Here is a 21,773-nt window from a genome sequence, read left to right on the forward strand (position 1 = left end):
TACTGACGTATTTTTTTACTCAAGTTAAAGTATCAATACTGCAATGTAGAAATGCTAGCTGTTACATGTAGAAGTCTGGAATTCTAAATTGACTTGGGTAAAAGTATAAAAGTATTGGTATCAAAATGTAGTATTAAAAAGAACGTTTTCAAATGTATAAAATATGTGAGTTGTAGATCGGCTATTTTAAAATGGCAAAATGTACATGGTTGTATGTTTTGTAATAAGAATCTACAAAATCTACAAAGTAACTAGTAACTAATGTTTTCAAGTAGAGGAGTAAAAGTACAACATTTGCCTCTAAGATGTAGTGGAAATTAAAGTACTGAAAATTGGAAATACTCCAATAAAGTAAAAATACATCAACATTGTACTTAATTAAGTATACTACTTGAGTAAATGTACCACAGCTCAATAAACTCCTACATGTGAATGAACACATCTAAAACTTATCAGCCCGTCGTCTCCATCACTGGGGGTTTTCATTATTTAATATAAAATCTTCAGTGTTCATTTAATAGATAATTACGGGTCCATTGATTTTTACTAATTATTAAATGAAAATTTTTTTTTTTTTTTTTTTAGTTTTTGTACTGAGAACTCCAAATTCTAATGCCAAGATTTTATGGCAAATGGTTTACATTTAGTTGTTTAACTAATTAATTTTTGGTATTGTATTGCAGTGTATTGTATTTTATAGTATAGTTTTTATCTCTTTCATCAAATTCATCACCTTCCTTGCCTTGAATGTTTATGCTTGGCTGTATTTGCAGCATGAACGGTCACACATGAGTCCATATGGCCCCATGTGCATTCCCTGAGGAATGTCCTCTCACTGCAGAGCCAAATGTTTAAATCATTCAGGCCTAGAATTATTGAATGCTTTAACCAGTGAAAAATAGCAGATATACAAGCTCACAGCGCGGCACCGAGTGCCGCGCTGCGAGCTTGTAGATCTGCTATTTTTGAAAAAGTCGTGAAAATGTGTGCAAATCTTCGAATATGTATTTTCAAAGCGAACGTTTGTAAATCAAATTTTGCTTCTGGGTGGTCCCTGGAACTAGATATTTTGAGATGGGGGTCCGTGGCCAAATACATATAATTTTGGGGGTCCGTCACATGAAAAGGTTTGAGAACCACTGACATAGTAGTCTCTCAAGAACAGACTAACTGAGCTCCAGTTAAGTGAAAATGACCTTTTCTGTGACGATGGCTAGCCAGATTGCTGACATAGAAACATAGTTTTTTCAAAAAATCTTAGAAGGATTCCAAAGACACTTAGAGAATCGGGTCAAAATTCAAATTTTCACGTTTTTTCAAAAATAGCAGATCTACAAGCTCGCAGCGCGGCACTCGGTGCCGCGCTGTGAGCTTGTATATCTGCTATTTTTCAATAGTTAAAGCATAAAATAATGATACGCAAAATGTGTACCCGTTCTAAATGGGTTAAATCAATGCCTCAGAGACATGAGCTCTGGGCTGCGTAAGCAGAACACCATTATGACACACTTCTGTACTGTGTACTGTACTATACTCATTTACACTGTACAGCAGGGGTCTTCAACGTTTTCAGGCCAAGGACCCCTTAGCTGAGAGAGAGATAAAGCAGGGACCCCCACTACGTATTGTATAAAATTGTGTTAGATGAAACATTTTCATAGATTTCTGAGACAGCTTAGACTTGTTTGACAGCAATATCATCAGTGTAGGTTGTTGATTTAATGTGTATTTTTAGACACTGAACGACTTGAACTGTCAATACTTTTTCTTTTCACTCTACACCAAACCTCTTTGCCAAGAAGCGAGGCGTTGTGAGCTTGTAGAGTTGTTTACAGTTTTTCGTAAATTAATGCCCTATACCTCGTCATTCTATGTCACACAAAAGTAGCAAAAGTAGACGCTCTACAAGCTCAAAGCGCGTTGCAGTGCGACACGTTTTGAGCTTGTAGATCTGCTATTTTGCTATTTTTTAATTTGAAATCCTGAATACGTTTTCAGTAATTAAAGCGGATCATGTTTGCATGTTTAGAATTGTTTGCATGTTTAGAATTGTAAGAGCTGAAATCAATATTTCAGTATTCCGATATTAACCTGTATTGGTTAGACCTACAACCAGTCAGAGTAGCGCAACCTTTGCAACCTGGTTGGTTCCTCACGACGAAATGTTTGAATAACTGAGCGGGGCCAGACCTAATCTGTCATGGGCAATCTTTCTTTGCAATGGCATATTCGTCTGGCTACGCAAGGCTAACCTATTGTATCTGTCTGACTTGAATATCGATAGACTGATTTGTTGTTGTTGTTGTTTTTTTACATAACCTGATGACCTGGTTGTATTCATTACTTATTACTTTTGTACACAAACCTGTAGAGTGTGGTTATATAATATTAAATTCCATACACCAGGGTTCCCCAATTAGTTTTACCCAAGGGCCGAATTATGTCTAGGGTACCAAGCTGAGGGCCATAACATTGCGGGGGACGGCGGCGGCGTTCCCGCTACTCCAGTGACAGTTCAGATATCGTCGTTGTCGGGTGAAAATCTTGTATGTCCAAAACCGTTCGTTTTGCATTTATCATTTTAAAAATTATTTAAACTAGTGAAAATAGCCGATCTACAAGCACACAACGCCTCGCACCGCGAGGCGTTGTGTGCTTGTAGATCTGCTGTTTTCACTACTTTTGTGCGACGGCATTGTATGATTTGCGAAAGAACGTACAAATTTGGAGATACGAGGTTTCCACCCGACAACGACGATATGCTAGTGTTGTTGCTGCTCACCATTATTACAGGGGTTGGTGGGGGCCAGACAGTAACCCCCCGTGGGCCGCAAATGGCCCGCGGGCCGCCTATTGGGGAACCCTGCCATACACTGTACACAAGCATAGACAGGCGTGCTCCAATAATATGTGTTTTCCTTCCTGCTCAGGTTTACAGGTAGTGTTGAACTCCATCATTAAAGCCATGGTCCCTCTTCTTCACATTGCTCTCCTGGTCCTGTTCGTCATCATCATCTATGCTATTATTGGTCTGGAGCTGTTCATCGGCAAGATGCACGCCACCTGCTTCCATATGGTTGGCAACGGTAGGAGCCCACTGCACACTGCCTGATCACTCTACAGCAGGGGTCTTTACCTTTTCAGGCCGCGACCCCCAATATAATCATATTTTAACTGGGGACCCCCCACCCTGACGAGCACGAAGAGTTGAGGCATTACATTTTCTATAACACGGTTCTATTGTGAAAATAGCAGATCTACATGCTGAGTATGTACAGTAGATCGGCTATTTTCACAATTTCTGCCTCTAATATTGGACAATTTGGCCAATATTTAATTTGTCATTTTAGAGGTATTAAAAGGTCCTTAAATTGTCACTTTTGAAATGTGCAGATGCCCTCTATACACGTAAACTGTATGTTGTTTTGTTTACTGTTGAGTGAGAAAACAATGTTGCACATTAAGTTAATCTGGGGACCCCCTCGGGGTCCCAACCCACAGGTTGAGAACCACTGCTCTACAGCTGTGTGGTTGTTGTTGTTGTTGTTGTTGTTTTTACATAATTGAAATTAAACTTGAATTTTAAGGTGAATTTAAATTCTTACTTGCCCAAAAGTAGCCCCAAGCTTTTGTTTTGCTTAGTTTCTCCACAATTGCTAAAACACTTAAACCCCATTCCCTTAATTAACAAGCTGTTCAGTGGCCTAAACCCATTTGTCAAATCAATCACTCTTTTGGCAAAATCTTAAAAAAGTTATTTTTTTTACACAATTTAGAAATATCATCCACTCTTTTTGTAAAACTCTAAACTCATTCTCAGTTCTCACTCACTGAACAAATTTCACGCTGTGTTGCAAAATGGTAAACAGGGGCAGCCAAAGTTGAACACAACCGCAATACAGTTGTCATTGTTTTACGACACACTACAAGTCACAAGTGTTCACATGTTTTTAACGATGTGATGAAACCTATTGAACACGATGCACTATTTGCCAGTTCAGAGTGCACAGGTGGCACAGGTCGATAACCAACGGTAAATGGAAACAATCTCAGAGTTGGGTCGAAAATGGCAGTTCCGTGACCGTGGAGAGCAAAGGTCCGTTTCTCAATGGATTTGTCATCTAGGAGGGTTATTAAACAAATTTGGCCGGGGTGTCTTTTTTAAAATGGCTGGGAAAATGTTTGACAGCTAGGGTAATTTTCAGTCTCATTCACTTGCTATACACTACACTATAAAGGCAAAAATGACTCCCAAAAAATCTGCTTTAAGTGGGATGTGAGGGGTCAAACTAGGGGTTTTTAATTATTCTGAATTCATTCCATTGCAAGCATTTGTTTTTCATGAAAAACATTCCTTGGGCTAAAAACGGACCCCAAAAGGCTGTGAAAATTGATGACTCATCACTAAACCATCGTATTGTGGGGTCATTTCTTGCCCAAGGAATGTTTGTCATGCCAAACAAATGCTTGCAATGGATTCAGAATAATTAATAACTCCTAATTTGACACCTCACATCCCACTTAAAGTAGATTCATTTCTTCCTTATAGTAGAGTCATTTCTTCCTTATAGCCAATCTACAAACTCACAATACGTCAAGCTGAGACGCGTTGTGAGCTTGTAGATCTGCTACTTTTTGACAAATGTTCTGCCCCAGGATAATGGATTTTGATTAATGCGATAATATGATAAATCACGATTTCTTTAATTTCTTTATAATCGTGATATGGAATTGTCATATCGTCCCATCCCTATTAAACAAAATTCAGTTTGACCCATTTGGTTCCATTTGTACACTCTCAGAGTTATGGTGGTCCTTGAAATAAAAAGGTTTGGGAAGTGCCTAGAACGGATGCCTCCCGAGCGTCTCCCTAAGGAGGTCTTCTATGCACGTCCCACTGGGAGCAGACCTCCTGGCAGACCAAAGACCAGATGGAGGGATTACATCTCCACACTGGCCTGGGAACGCCTGGGGGTCCCCAAGGGGGAAGTGGATAATGTTTCTCAGGAGAGGGAACTCTGGAAATCTCTGTTGGAACTGTTACCCCGCCACACGATTACAGACGGCACCCACTTTGGAAAACCCTGTCTAGCAGCTTTCCACATAGCAGCTTTGACGGTGTGAACGATGTTGGATCCGGTTCCTACCGTTCCTCCGTTTTCAAGATCCCAACCCTATTTATGAACCATGCCCATATGCTAGGCAAACTCTGGCTTGTGGTGACATACAGTAGGTGTGTGGAGTGTTCTTGAGCGGCTAGCACCGCTCAAAAACAACAACTAATCAGACTCACTTTGAACCAGTGCTCAATCTAAAACACTTTTTTTTTAAATTTGTGTTAATTATTTTTTTCTTTTTCCAGAGATATTGTCAGTCACAAAATATATGAATACATGCAAAACTGCACACTGAAATATGTCTCTCCTCATGCAAGTCTAACTCTTAAATCAGAACAGAAATACAATACATACTGTACGTAAACAGCAAAAAAACTCTCAGAGTGGCAACCATAACTGCGGTGTCAAACGGCAACGGGTGCCTGCCTGTTGCCTTTCATTGGTGGATTTACAATTAAGTACCTAAGTCTCTGTACATGTGACAACCCTGTTTGATCAATTAGCTAATAGGTGCGGTATCACCGATCAGTAAGATGTAGGTTCTGCAGGGTAAGCCCTTAGATGGTATTTATTCCTTTATTTGTCAGCAGGTTGTGTATGCTCGGCCAAACCAAGTTCCTTCACCATGAATGCTCCTTCGATACCCAAACCATTATCTAGCACCGAGTAAGGGTCGATTCATACTCCACTTTTAGAGCCTAATTTATTTCGGTTCGGCTCTCTGTCTAAGCCTCCAATGCCTGGTCGCCATTCCTGACCAGAATTTTGATAATCTTCAGTATCACATTCCGTTGTCTGGGAGGGAGATCAACATAGAGGAATTCATCTATTCCCCCTTTCATTTGTTGAATTCTAGGGCTGGGTGCAATAACCGCAATACTGCGGTTGTGTAATGCATACAGCGGTGTTGAGTTCATAACCGTGATTATACCTCTATTATTTATTTATTATTTTATTTTATTTTTTGTATTATTGTTTTAGACATTTTGAATTTTGAATTTATAGATATAGATGTACTTAAAGAAATATACAGTATTCAAATGCATTTTTTTCACTCAACACAAGTTTTTGGGGGAGATACCGCCATACTGTCGGTAAACAGCAACTTACAGACTGAGATAACTAAAAATCCATACCGCCCCAGCCTGAGCTGAGAATTGAAGAGCGGTGTGGTTGGTCACCTGTATGTCTATGAATCCTGGTCTGAAAAGGAACTACGTCTGGATCGATCATGTTGCCGGCCAGCTCTTCTTTGGATTTGAATCCCACTCTTCTTTGATAAAGATACTTTCCTTCGCCTCCTCCATCTCAACACTATTGCCATTCTTCTATCATATAACGGCTTTTGTCAACTTTTTAAAGATCTTAAAAGTCCTGAAAGTGTTACTTCATTCGTCATTCGTGTCTGTCATCCTCTCGGCGCCGACCCTGATTCAAAATTCTCTCGATATGCCGCGTCACCAGGTGCTTCCTCCTTTTCGGCCCCCAATTCCTCTTTTTCCTCGTCCAATGTTTGTTTCCGTTCAGGTTCAAGATGTCCCCTATGATGGTAATGCCCATTTTCTCCAGCTTCATGGACATGGGAAGAGACACTCCTTGGTAAAATTCAAAGACTATGTCTGGCTGCTTCTTTTCTTTTTCAGCAACGAGGTTCTCTTGGCTGGCCTCCAGGAAGTCCCTGGCCTGGCTGATGAGGTGCCTCTGCCCTTGCAAGCTCCCGTGCCAGGTCCAATGGAGGGCCTGCGCTTTGCGAGCAATCACCTTGACCCAGGTGTCCCCCCCGTCGGCCACTACATCCACCACCAGGACGCGCTTGTCATTCGAGTACGAGAACTCGCGGAGGACGTCCACCACGTCCTCCTGCACCACAGCCGTTCGGAAGACAGCGTCCAGATGGCATACGTTGGTTCCCTGCAAGTGAGAGTCTTCCATCGGCACCGTGCCGCCCTCCAGGCGTCGGAGGAACTCCAGCTCCGCCTCTAGCCGGCTGCGGAGCGTGTCCCGCCCCCGCAGTTCCTCTTTCTCCAGCCGCTTCAGGAGATCCTGTGCCTTTCTGATCTGGTCCTGGAGCCTCGACTGCATGGACGCAGCTGAGGTTTCCTCGTCGCTTTCGGTCATTGTCAGAGCTAACGATGGGGCTGGCTGTTTAAACCTGGGTCAAAACCTACTGAGATGGTGTCCAAAGAGGATTAAAGGGAGATAGATGCCTCTGGCAGCAGATACATAAGCAGAGTCAGTGCGATCTATGGTCTCTGCCTTTATATTGTTGGCTGGAGGTGCCGACGCCATTATTGTGACGTCACTGTGTGTCAGTCATAGACATATTTCATCATAAAACTAAGACAAAAAATCATATATTATATACTAGAATATCGCCCGCCTTTGGCGGGCGAATCCTAGTGTTCGCACATAAATCCTTAGTCTAGTTGTGGGAAGAAAAGGATATCATCATCATCATCATGGCCCCAAATAACTTTTAAATATCTTGCAATTGGCGACGAGTCTCGACTAAATCGGCAAGAGTGCCTCTCATTTTCAATACAAAGGCTAAGCTATATAAGCTCTCCATCATCAGCAATAGTAGTCAGTGGTGCGTGTTCCCCACACTCCCAAGCCCCCACCGTTGCGCTTAGGTTCACCGGGAAAAACTCGGTCGCGAGAGGCGACATGGGTTCTGAAGGCAAAGGTGGAGTCAGTGACGTAGCGGCGGCTCCGGCAGAGAAGTATAGGTTCCACTTGCGCAAAGGCACGTCGCATCCGCATACGTCAGGGACGTTTACTTGAGAGACACGGAAGAAGGAGAGACTGTAAAGGATAAGTGATTGTCGTCTCAGGAAGAAGGACAGACCTTTCAGGAAGAATGATATGTGACGTAGCAGCGTTCGCGGCTGAGGCAGAAAAGCGGGGAAAAGAAGGTAAAAGAATGCATAAAGAGACAATAAATAGCGACGATCCAAAAGCGAGAGGTATGATTGTGCTGTTGGTTAAATGGTTTTGGGAATTGGGCCGTGGGTCTGTGCTAACATAGCTGCAGTGTAGCAGCGGGATACAGTACACGGGGCGTGATTAACTTCTCAGGGAGTGGCTAACTTCTAAATTGTATATAAGGATATATATATATTATTATTAACCAGTAAGACTCCCTAATCGGGAGATAAGCGACCGTAGGTGGCTTATCTCCACAAATAGGGCAAAAATGTGTTTTTCCAAAATCTTCCTGATCCATGTTGATGACATGAGTGTAGACATGCTGTGTAGTGATATTCGTGATTTTAGGGCAAAAACTGTAGGAGCAGTGTCCAAAAATGTGTTTTAAAAATCGGCCTGAAGGTGGCGCTACAATAGGGCCATGTGAGAAATGAGGGGTGGGGTCTCCGCGTTGCCTTGGCGGACGAATAGGTACCGGCCCCGGCTCTCCCGGACGCTCCTAGCCCGAGTTACAGCATTTTATGTGCGCTGCAGTGGCAGGGGGTCCTCCACTGGGGGCGCCACCACTTTTGCATCCGTTCTGGAGCACCAGGAGTCGGTGGTCCCCGGGAATTCCCCCTGAGCAGCCCCGTTGGGGTGGTCATTTGGTCATTTTTGCACATTTGGTCATTTTTTACATCTGGGGGTCCCCCAGGGACCTGGGGGTCCCTGGGGCTCCGGGGGTCCTTGGAGGTTGTAGTTTGGCAGGCAAGGAGTGTGTGTGTAAAATCTGGCATGGATCGGGTCAACGGGTGCGGAGATATAAGCAGGGAAAAAGTGTGACGTGTGACGTGTGAGCACATTTGGTCATTTTTTACATCTGGGGGTCCCCCAGGGATCTGGGGGTCCCTGGGGCTCTGGGGGTCCTTGGAGGTTGTAGTTTGGCAGTCAAGGAGTGTGTGTGCAAAATTTGGCATGGATGGGGGCAACGGTTGTGGAGATATGAGCAGGGCAAAAGTGTGACGGACGGACTGACTGACTCACTGACTGACTCAGCCACAGACAGCCGGTGGAGGTTTCTACAGTAAGTAGCTCCCTACGGTCGCAATAAAGGATAAAATTAAATAAAAAGTCCATATATGGTCATTCCCAGCAAAAGAAAAAAACATTTTATGCCCATACAATGGAGATTTCTGATGTCATAAATCCCAGGCCGAAAATGAGAATGTTAGGGTACCCCCTTATGCCCATATACTGTATGGAGATCCACAGGCATCAAACCAATGCCCTAACTCACCAAGGCCCTGCTTGGCATTACTTACGTACGTTTTATGCCCATATATGGAGATTCCTATATTGTCAATATTAAGGACATTATTAACAATTTTGCTGCCATTTTAAACATAGCTGTACTAAGCAGCTGCCAAATTGTCCTTACCTTTTAACATGGGCACGCGCACGCATCGTGCACAATCTGTGCGCGACTCATCTAGTAGACGTGTAGACTCGGTGACAGCCTTCGAATAAAAAAAACCCCATTGAAATAGACATATCCGTTGCCACGCTGTATCCCTGCTTATCTGCCAGTGTTTACATGAAAAAACATTGGAAAAAGCCAGCTGTGCGCTATGGTAACACGTGGACACGTTCGCGCACATAGCAGACGATATGTGCGCAGATCATATGCCAGGCGGGTACCGGTACATCACTGGCCAGATGGCCAAGAATTGGCGTGACCTCGCCCTCTAGGGCGAGGTCGCATGTCACCCTGAGGTCGCAAGTCACCCTGAGGTGTCTTACTAGTGAGTAAATATACTGACAATTTCGTCAACAAATAAAAACTAGACTAAAATCTTAGGGAGGGACTAGTGGAGAAGAGATCCAGGAGAACTATAAGACTACAAGTCATTTCATGTTTGGTTGTGCTCAGGTGTTGCGCTCTGAAAATAGCAGATTTACAAGCTCACAACGAGTCTCATGTAAAATCAGCCTTTACGAGCCATCAAGTCACGCTAAAAAATATTTTTTTGTTGACAAAATCAATTGTAGAGTTAGTCAAATAAAATATTACATTTAGTTGACTAAAAATAGACTAAAACTAAAACTTTTCCAATTACTAAAATGTGACTAAAAAGTGACTAAATCAAAATTTCCTGTCAAAATCAACTCTGGACAAGCATTACACACTCACACTACCTTCAAATTGAAATTCAACAATACGCATTTTCATGAAATGACGCCGTCCCTCTGGTTCTTGAAATTGATCTCTGTGTGTGTGATGTCTTTTCTCTCTCTGGGCTTTAGTGATGGTACCGGAGGACGATCCGGCGCCGTGTGCGATCAACGGGCACGGGCGCACATGCACCACCAACGGCACCCGGTGCACGGAGGGCTGGCACGGCCCCAACGGCGGCATCACCAACTTCGACAACTTCATGTTCGCCATGCTGACGGTGTTCCAGTGCATCACCATGGAGGGCTGGACAGACGTGCTCTACTGGGTGAATGAACGCCCTCAGAATTTTGACCTCACGCTAGCCCTGGTCCATAGCGTCTGCGCGAGTCAGGGACATGCTGGGCCCCTGATTCAGCCCGGGAAAAAGAGTTGTAGAGGCCCTCATTGCGCGCTATCGAGAGAGATCTCTCTCGATAGCGCTGCTGCTGCTACTCAAAGATTTGCCATTTCAGATCATGACAAGTGACGACAAGCCAGTGGGCCAATTACATGAGTTATATTTCGTCATTGTCGGGTGGAAACCTTGTATGTCCAAAACCATTTTAAAAATGATTTAAACTAGTGAAAACAGCCGATCTACAAGCACACAACGCCTTGCACCGTGAGGCGTTGTGTGCTTGTAGATCTGCTGTTTTCACTACTTTTGTGCGACAGCCTTGTATGATGAAGCAGGGCTTTGCTTTGCAAAAAAATGTACAAATTTGAAACTTGGAGATACGAGGTTTCTGCCCGACAGTGACGATCTACTTTGTTGGCCGCCCAGCCCCCAAAATGGAACGAAGGCAGACATTTTATTTGTATTTTTTTCCTAATGGCCGGCCTGGACCGGCCAGGAATGAACCGGCCGCTCGGGAGTTGTCCCGCTTTTCCCAATGGCCAGCACGTCCCTGGCGCGAGTTCTCCTTAACGTTATGGGACAGATGAGCTCTCAACCTGCGGGAGCTCAGGCTACTCAGCTACTCAACAAATAACAAAATACACTTTCGCTACTGACCAAAACAAAGACGCATTTAAGATGTTGAAAGCCTACTTTCCTTAGTGGGAACATTCGGAGTGTCTAAAATACACCTTTTGGCCAGAAAAATAAATCTGGTCCATGGAAAGTTCTGTAGAGGGTGCAGTGGAGTAACTAAAACTTTCTTTTCCTTGGTGTTCCCACTAGGGCATACATGGGCAACAGGCGGCCCGGGGGCCACATGCGGCCCCCACCTTCACTTAATGCGGCCCTCAGGTTAATATCAGAATACTGATATTGATATATTATTGATTTCAGCTGTTACAATTCCAAACGTGCAAATATGACCTGCTTTAATTAATTCAGTCTATATTAATAGCCTGGTATAGTAGTATTAAAATGTCTTTTTTTATGTCCAAATGTTTTTAAGTTGATTAAGTAAAAAATTAGTATAACTAAATGCATTTGACATTAAATCAACATGTTACATTTCAGGATTCCAATAAAAAATAACAAAAAATAATTCAAGATTCCAATTCAAAAGAAGCAAAAATAGCAGATCTACAAGCTTAAAACGCGCCGCAGCGCAAAGCGTTTTGAGCTTGTAGATCTGCTATTTTTGTTTATTTTGTACGAGATGTAGTAGAATGACATAGTAGGACGTAGCAATATGCAATGTGGCCCTCTGGAGTGAGTGTGGAAATATAGTGGCCCTCACCATCAAAGTTGCCCACCCCTGCACTAGGGAAAGTAGGCTTTCAACTCCATAAAACCGTCTTTGTTTTGGTGAGTAGCGAAAGTGTATCTTTTATATTTGCGATAGACAGGAAGACGATAGGATGTGCAGCCTGGGTTGTAAGCGCAAAGGGTTCATCATCGGTCCCATAGCGTTAAGGAGAACTCCTTCTAACCGCTATGGACCAGAGCTACGCTATAACGTCAGGCATGCCTGTGATTCACACGTTTTTCTTTTTTTTTCCTACAGTAGATCAGACAAAAGGCTGGGAACGGGGACTGACACTCCTGTTCAACAGTGTGGACTCCTGTCCACACTGTTGAAGCTTTTTGTTAAATTTAGATCTTTCTAGGTCACATTCATTTCTATTCTAGTCTGATACGACTGGTTGATTGAATCCACTCAACGGCCAGGGACAGTCCCCTTCCCCCCACCCACTCTAAAATGCATGCTACTTTTGTTTCTCTTACCTTGTTTTTCTTGACTGAAACATTATTCTCTTAACCTTCTTAATCTTCTTCTGTCTTTCCCCTCTTTCCTCCCTTCCGTCTTCTCCTTCTCCTTCTAGATGAATGATGCTATGGGCTTTGAGCTTCCGTGGGTCTACTTTGTCAGTCTTGTGATCTTCGGCTCCTTTTTCGTTCTTAACCTGGTTTTGGGTGTGTTGAGCGGGTAAGCACCGTGTTCTCTCCAACGCGGACAGAGACACCTTCTGCCGGGGGATCTCTGTCTCTTTATGTGCTGTCTGTCTGTTAACACGTGGCTGCTCTGGGCTCCTGCAGGTCAATGACGCCACCGGCTTCGGGACGCCTGCGGTCTATTTTGTTACCATGATTATTCTGGGCTCGTTTTTCGTGCTTAACCTTGTGTTGGGTGTGCTGAGTGGGTAAGAGGTACATTTATTTTCGAGTGGCTTTGTTATGCTGTGTATAACGGGTAAAATCTTCAGTTACAAAAAGAAAAAGAGAAATGGATACTGCTGAGGATTTTACTACTGTGTGTGTGATGCGTGATGCTGTGTGTTGCAAACCAATGTTGTTTTTGACAGCACATGTTTATTTAGTTTTAGTCATAGTCTTTTGAATAAAATGTAATTTAATTTTAGATTTAGTCACCTGAAAAAGTTTTAGTTTTAGTCTAGTTTTAGTCGATTAAATATTATGTTTTTAGGCGACTAAATCTACAGTTGATTTTGTCAACTAAAATGTATTTTGGCAGGCCTTGATGGCATCGCAATGACTGATTTTACAGTTGGTTGCGTGCTGAAAATAGCCGATCTACAAACTAGTCTTAGTTTTAGTCATCACAGCTTAGTTTTTATTTAGTTTTTAATTAGTTTTTGTCAGTGAAAAAAAAAACGCAGTCGACAAACATTTTTCGTCATAGTTTTAGTCGACGCAATCAACACTGTTGCAAACTAACTGTCTGAGCCCCCCAAGAAATATCATTCAGATTGGCTCACATTCTTGAAGCTTGACATGCCCCAAATGCTCTCAGTGTGAGAAAAACCCTTTCTAATCATTTAACATAAAAATCCAGAAAACTGACAGCAATCAGGCTGATTAAAGGGATAGTTCACAGAAAAGGCTGCCATATCCAGCCCAAGAAACCGTAAACGGGGGGAAATAGAATGTATACTTCTTAAGGTATGGCAACATGACTGGTGTCTTGCACATGCGCGAAGGCACGCGTGCAAGACACCAGTCATGTTGCCATACCTTAGCTTTTTCTGAACTGACGCCACTGCCGGCTTCTTTGACCTCTGTTGGCTCTCTCCACCGACCACCATCATGTCCTCCTCTCCACGACAACGGATCTGTTTCTCCCCCCCCCCCCGCCCGCCCCCCCGCCCGCCCGGGTCCATAACCCACCCAACCTCTTGAGAGAGAAATTAATCTTATTCCTCGCCCTTCACTCCCTCCCGCACTCCTTACTGTAAGCTGTTCCAAACCCCCGCTTTCCCACTGGCTGTGTGGAGTGAGCTGGGGGGGTGGGTGTTATGATCGTAGAATTAATGCTCCATGGCTGACCTGCTGTAGCAGCATAGCCTGGATTCTTAAAAGGGCGATGGAAAAGTCAGCAAGGTTATACCTATACATTGATCCTGGCATCCCATAAGTTAAGTTTAGGCCTAGAATTATTGACTGCTTTAACTATTGAAAAATAGCAGATATACAAGCTCACAGCACGGCACCGAGTGCGATTTTTCAAAAATAGCAGATCTACAAGCTCGCAAGTGCCGCGCTGTGAGCTTGTATATCTGCTATTTTTCAATAGTTAAAGCATAAAATAATGATACACAATAATGTGTACCCGTTCTAAATGGGTTAAGAAAAAAAAATGAAAATACTTATTATTATTAATTTACGGAAAAAAAACACTCATTTTACAACCTGGAGATAAGAGGTTTCTTTCAAACTATATTTGCTCATTATGATTAACCCATTAAGACCTGAGGACCTGATTCTACAAATTAATGTCTTCTAAATACTACATTTGCTCAAACTTTTTAACGTCAAGGACGCCTAAAATTATTTGTAATTGACCACGTGCCCCCTTCTCAAAATAATGTTGTTCCAGGGACCCCAAGAAAGAAAGATTTGAGTTACAAATGTTTGCTTTAAAAATATATATATATATTCAAAGATCATGATAAAAAATAAAATGCAGACCTACAAGCTCATAGCGTGGCACTGAGTGCAGCGCTGCATGTGAATTTGTTTGAATAGCTAAATTATAAAACAATGTGGTTAAAAATCCAAAACGCTGCACTAGATGTGTAAATGTGTTGTCAGTGAAAGGAGCACACCTCCCTCCAGTGGTTACGGTTCAGAAAAACACACCAGCAGAGCATCAGACCTGCTGATATAAAAACACACCAGCAGAGCATCATAGACCTGCTGCCAGGGGCGTCACAAGGGGTAGGAAAGTGGGACTGAGTTACCAGGGCCCAAGATGGAGGGGCCCTAGTAACTTTAGCTATTGAAAAATAGCAGATATACAAGCTCACAGCGCGGCACCGAGTGCCGTGCTGCGAGCTTGTAGATCTGCTATTTTTGAAAAGTCGTGAAAATGTGCGCAAATCTTTGAATATAGGCTCTGTATTTTTTAAGTGAACATTTTTAACTCAAATTTTGCTTCTGGGGGGTCCCTGGAACTAAATATTTTGAGATGGGGGGTCCTTCACATGAAAAAGTTTGAGCATCACTGACATGGAAACATAGGTTTCTTGGCACACATTTTCACGATTTTTCAAAAACAGCAGATCTACAAGCTCGCAGCGCGGCACTCGGTGCTGCGCTGTGAGCTTGTATATCTGCTATTTTTCAATAGTTAACATTCATGGGGGGCCCGCAATGAATCCTTGTACCCAGGGCCCAGAATTTGGTGTGACGCCCCTGCCTGCTGCTATAAAAACACACCAGCAGAGCATCATAGACCTGCTGATATAAAAACACACCAGCAGAGGATCAGAGCTGCTGATATGGTACAATGGTTCTCAACCTTTTCAGGCCGCGACCCACAAAATAATCATATTTTAACTGGAGAAGAGTTGTGGCATTCAATTTTTTAAAACACGGTTTTGTGAAAATAGCAGATCTACATGCTCGCATTGCGAGGCGTTGTGAGCATGTAGATCGGCTTTTTTTCCCCACAATTTCTGCCTCTAATATTTGACAATTTGACCAATGTTTAATTTGTCATTTTAGATATTAAAAAGTCCTCAAATTGTCACTTTAGAAATGTTCATATACGCACTATACACTTATACTGTATGTTGGTTTGTTTACTGTTGAGTAAGAAAACAATGTTGCACATTAAGTTAATCATTCTGATGAACAGGTGTTCATTTATCTGTGTGTCATCATGTGAGGTTTGTTGTTATAATGTTGTTTCTTTTGCAGTGCGTTTGGGCGTGCGTGTGTACATGTGTGTCAGTGTGACGATATTGTGGGGATAGCTAAGGGTGCTTACTGCTTACACAAAATATCGATGCAATGATACTGTATGTTTGCTAAATAATCATCATTAATGCCTACGGTATTATTAAAAGGGCAACTGCTAATAAGGTAATAATAATAATAATGAAATTACGATATCCCAGAGTCTCATAGAGCAACCAAGTCTGACGTCATTTACGCATTCTCCCTGGGTCGCGTGTTTTTTCTTTCCCATTCTGAATTGCCATAGACGTGTTTAACCCGCATTTACACCGGGAACTAATTATTACACATTATTTTACGCACCGAGTGCCGCGCTGCGAGTTTGTAGATCTGCTATTTTTGAAAAATCGTGAATATTTGACCCGATTCTATAAGTGTCTTCTAAATCCCTCTAAGGTTTTTTTGAAAAACCTTTGTTTCTATGTCAGTGGTGCTCAAACTTTTTCATGTGAAGGACCCCCAAATGATATGTATTTGGCCACGGATCTCAAAATATTTAGTTCCATGGACCCCCAGAAGCAACATTTGAGTTAAAAAATACATATATTCAAAGATTTGCACACATTTTCATGACTTTTCAAAAATTGCAGATCTACAAGCTCGCAGCGCGATTTTAAGATGACCCAATGTAAAGGGCTTTGCCCGTTACGATTTTTCCGTTTGCTGCCTGATTAAAACACATTGAATTTGGTGGGCAATGCTGTGCGGAATCCGCACTGCGGATCCGAAAATGAGTCATAAAAGGAGTCAATGAGTTTTTACTGCATGCGAAAAGAACTGGGTTCGATCGGGAAAAGAAACGCACTGCTGCAGCCACTTGCAGCACGGCAAATTCGGAGCAGGTGTACATAAGGGCATAGAGAATCATTCGTTTCTTAAAAAAAATAATAAATAAATAAATCGTCCATTATTTTTCAGTGCGAAAAATCGCTTTTGTCTGCAAAGCCCTTTATTCTCCATAGAGAAATTACTTCCGTGACCCAGGGGATGAACGAGTGACGTCAGGACTTTTGTACATATCACTGTGTCGATACAATATTAACATTAAAATTAACGCATAATTTGTGCCTTAATGTGTGTGTGTGTGTGTGTGTGTGTGCGTGTGTGTGTGTGTGTGTGTGCGTGTGTGCGTGTGCGCATGTGTGTGTGTGTGCGCGTCACACGTGTCGGGGCCTGTGTTTGTGCCAACCAGAGAGTTCTCTAAGGAGAGAGAGAAGGCCAAAGCCCGCGGTGACTTCCAGAAGCTCCGTGAGAAGCAGCAGCTGGAGGAGGACCTGATGGGCTACCTGGACTGGATCACACAGGCTGAGGACATCGACCCCGACAACGAGGACGAAGGGGAGGGCAAGAGAAACCGTAAGGACCAGGCTTATATTACTGCACTACTGTATGTAGCTGTAAGGATCAGGGTTATTACAGTATGAAGCTGTAAGGACCAGGGTTATATTACTACACTATCGTCGTTGTCGGGTGAAACTTGTATGTCCAAACTGTTCGTTTTGCATTTTTCATTTTTAAAAATGATTCAAACTAGTGAAAACAGCCGCTCTACAAGCACACAACGCCTCGCACCGCGAGGCGTTGTGTGCTTGTAGATCTGCTGTTTTCACTACTTTTGTGCGACGGCCTTGTACGATGAAGCAGGGCTTTGCTTTGCAAAAGAACATACAAATTTGAAACCTGGAGATACGAGGTTTCCACCCGACAACGACGCTAGGTAGCTGTAAGGATCAGGGTTATTACTACAGTATGAAGCTGTAAATAAATGGTAAATGGCGCTTTACAGAGATTGTGCATTACGTTCACCCATTCACACACACATTCACACACCGATGGCAGAGGAAACCATGCAAGGCACCAACCTGCTCACCGGGAGCAACTAAGGGTTCAGAGTCTTGCTCAAGGACACTTCGACACTAACTCTGGGGGAGCCCTGGATCGAACTGGGAACCCTTCTGGAACCCTCTGTGTTCTAATGACGGTTTCTCTACCCCTGAGCCACTGCCGCCCCCAAGCTGTAAGGACTAGGGTTATTATTACAGTATGCAGCTGTAAGGACCAGGATTATTACTAGGTACAGTAGAAGTATACTTCAGTGTGAGCATTCTATTTTATAATTTTGAAAGAAGCAAAAATGTGGCACTCATTATACTGTATGTCTCATTATTGAGCTGCCTGCCGGGTTACCATCTGGTACTTTTCACTGGCTAGATGACATTTATAATACAATGTATAATACGTATACTTCGAATTCACACATACAAAATCATTTTCTATGAATAATTCTGCTTTAAGGTGTGTGTAAAGGCAAACAGTAGTCGTGGTACCCAAATTCTTTCTCGTCTTCAGCCTCAGTCCGTGTCACTGGTGTTAGTGGAACTCGCAGTGTGAACCAATTTCAGTTTGTCTGAAGTATGAGAGACAGAGGGATAATGGCTTGTTAGCTCTCTGTCGAAAAAGTGTATTTTAATTTGCTATTTCTGGCTAGCGACACAGTTAAACGACAAGGTATAAATGATGTACTTGAGCAGAAGAGAAACTCCTAATCCACATCCTCTTCACTGTATGTACTGTACTGTACGGTAGTGTTTCTCAAAGTGGCTGCCGTTACGCCAGTCCAGGGGTGCCGCAGAATACTTTGATAATATTTGGAATTTATCAATATCACTTCAGTTAAACCACCTTTAGACACTCTACTGTAGTTATTCAATCTACATCAGATCTTGCCAAAAAGTAGCTGATCTACAGCCCAACCTGTTATGTGTTGTGAGCTTGTAGATCAGCTATTGTTGGCGACTATTCCCCGCAGGATAGGGATGCTGGGGTTCAAGTGGTACAGTATAAAGCTATTTGCAATCTGTGTTAAGGGAAACGGATATTAGACGCTTTCCTCGTGACATACTGTATCTTAGGGGAAACATATCTACGTACGGTAATATGACATACTGTGAACATAAAGATCTGTAAAGTAACAATCTAATTCAGCCCAAAAGGTTTGAGATCCCCCGCTGTACGGTAGGTACGCAGCAAAGACGTGGCATGACAGCTGCACTGTGCTTACCATTACTGTTGGACTGGTAGATCTCTCATCTCTCTCTCTCTCTCTCTGTCTCTCTCTCTCTCTCTCTCTGTCTCCCTCTGTCTCTCTCTCTCTCTTTGTCTCCACTCACCCAATTTGCTCAGTATGATAAACTAAAGATAGGCACTTGTTTACAAAAGACACTTCACCCAATATAAGTTATGTGGTTTCTACACATTGCTCCACTTTTGCATCGGTTCTTTGCCATGACCACCTGTCTTCTCTACAAGTTATACCCACACAGCATAAGGTCCCCCTCATATAGAGTACAGATGTCCCAGTGACGTCACTCGCTCATCCCCTGGGTCGCCGTTTTGTTTTCCCCGTTCTGAATTCCCATAGACGTGTTTAATATCGCGGCAATAATTGTGGTAAAAAAAAAAAAAAAACTGTCCCAGCGATATAGTCAAGGAGGTGTCTCTGTAACGTTTACGATAGTCAGTCACTGACTATATGATACAGTCTGCTTCTGGTGAAAATCGTAGAAATTCCTGAAAATTAAGGCCCGGCCCTAACTGGGCCCGACTAATTAGCTAACATTTTAGGCCCTACCCGGCCCGAAAATGTCAGGTCGGGGACCGTCGGGCATGGTCGGGTTCGGGCAGAATTTGAGAACTCGAATTCTTCATATCCATATATATATGAGTCAAACCCCCGGGCTAATTTGTTTTATTTATGGAACACAGTTCTTATATGCCTCGATATTAAACACCCCTACAGTATATGGAATTAAGAATGGGGAGACAAAAGTGTGACCCAGGTAGGATACGTAAATTACGCCAGACTCTTCGGTACACTATTGTATTGTACTTTTAACATCACAGCAGCAGCATCGCCTTTATTGCCGTGCCGTAAATGAGCATTTAGAGCCACTTAGCCAGCATGGTATAAATATAGTAGTATGGTCCCTTGGAGGGATTTCAAAGCTATTTAAACAGACACTTGTGTGCAAAATGGTGCTCACAATTAGTGCTACTTGTGTGGCCACCGCCAAGTATACAGTATGTCTCAGAAAACCCCGAACATCACTGAATGATGAATGATTGAAATTACCCCCCGGTTCCACTGGGCGCGTTGAGCGTCGCGTCAACGTCAACGCTGGAAACTCTCCCGTTTTAATTAATGAAGGGTGCTCCACTGCCGTCAATGTCGGACGCTCAAATTCGCCCGGTTCATTTTTTGACGCCGTCCGACGCCGGCACGACACGCGTCTTTTTGGTGGAGCCCAAGCCCTACACTGGCCGAACGTCGCCACTTCCTGCATCCGTCGTTTTGAAATGAAAAGCATTCCCGCCTTCGATACACAGTCCAGTGGGTCAGTCAGTCATACTGTATATTGCGCTAGATTTGGACCTAATTTTGTTTCAGTTTTCATCGTAACAAACACGACCACTTGAAGAAGTACGTTTAAGGCCTTCTAAGGCCCAGTACTGTATAAATATGCCTGTAAGTGTTGTTGTTTTTTTATTTGAACTGTGACATTATGCTTGTGTTCTACGTTGTTGTGGAGCTTGGTCACGTGCAGGTCCAGCTGTGACCAGGGGCGTCACAACTAAGGGGTAGGAAAGTGGGACCGAGTTACCAGGGCCCAAGGTGGAGGGGCCCTATAGTAACTTTAGCTATTGAAAAATAGCAGATATACAAGCTCACAGTTCGGCACCGAGTGCTGCGCTGCGAGCTTGTAGATCTGCTATTTTTGAAAAGTCGTAAAAATGTGCGCAAATCTTTGAATACGTATTTTTTAAGCGAACATTTGTAACTCAAATTTTGCTTCCGGGGAGGGGTCCCTGGAACTAGATATTTTGAGATGGGGGTCTAGCTGTGGCCAAATACATATCATCTTGGGGCTCCTTCAAATGAAAACGTTTGAGCACCACTGACATAGAAACATAAGTTTCTTGCACACGATTTTTCAAAAATAGCAGATATATCTGCTGTTTTTCAATAGTTAACATTCATGGGGGGGGCCCCACAGTGAATCCTTGTACCCGGGGCCCAGAATTTGGTGTGACGCCCCTGGCTGTGACTAACGCTGTCCATATGCTCCTCCTCTACCCCTTCCTCAGTGTCTACAGTCCATGTGGCTCCTTCTCCTCCTGGTGGTGTTGTCATCCGCTGTCGTTCACTTTGAATGCTATACTGCTGTTGTCAATCATCGCTGTTCTTTGTGGTGGTTTGTTTTGTTTTGTGTGTGTATGTACTACTAGGGCTGGGTATGATTGATATGACCTCAAATCAACATCGCGATTATTTCAAAACCTTTGCCGCGTTTACGATTATACTTTTTGAAAATAGCAGATCTACAAGCTCACAGCGCGTCGCAATGCAGTGATGTTTGAGCTTGTAGATTGGCTATATTCCACACATACAAAAACGCACCTTAATCAGTGGTTAATCAGCCAAAACAATGTAATCGATTATAAAACATTTGTTCGAATCTTTTCGTGTTGATTCATGGATAATAATAATTTAGGTTATTCTATTAACCTACAAGAGAAAAGATTCAGTCGGTCATTAGTCTCACATGACCAGACTATTGCTTGCCTCAGACAATTTTCAAATGCTTCAGTCATACAGTCTGGAGCAACAGAAGCTCTGATAATGAGCAAGTGATAAAAGCGGATGTGAAGCCTCTTCCCCCCTTCCGTTTCGTCTTTACAGTCGTGCAAATGTATCCTAATATAAATCAAAATCATTTAAGCATTTGTCAGGTGGAAACCTTGTATCTTCAAGTTTCAAATGTGTACGTTCTTTCGCAAGTAAAGCCCTGCTTCATCATACAAGGCCGTCAAGTAGTGA

At 43.0% G+C, this 21,773-nt stretch overlaps 1 protein-coding gene across 1 annotated transcript in view; it reads left to right on the top strand.

The window, feature by feature from the left end:
* LOC308286577 (voltage-dependent L-type calcium channel subunit alpha-1D-like) overlaps positions 1–21,773 on the top strand; it is a gene marked incomplete at both ends in the record, with an annotated part of 126,255 nt that overhangs the window by 39,807 nt on the left and 64,675 nt on the right. Inside the window, 4 exon segments of the mRNA XM_080727652.1 lie at positions 2,931–3,086; positions 10,329–10,525; positions 12,520–12,623; positions 17,088–17,251. Of these exon segments, the coding sequence (XP_080583778.1) occupies positions 2,931–3,086; positions 10,329–10,525; positions 12,520–12,623; positions 17,088–17,251 (621 nt within the window).

Source organism: Nannobrachium achirus, assembly GCF_963921795.1.
Source record: "Nannobrachium achirus genome assembly, chromosome: 6".
In the NCBI taxonomy this organism is placed as follows: domain Eukaryota; kingdom Metazoa; phylum Chordata; class Actinopteri; order Myctophiformes; family Myctophidae; genus Nannobrachium; species Nannobrachium achirus.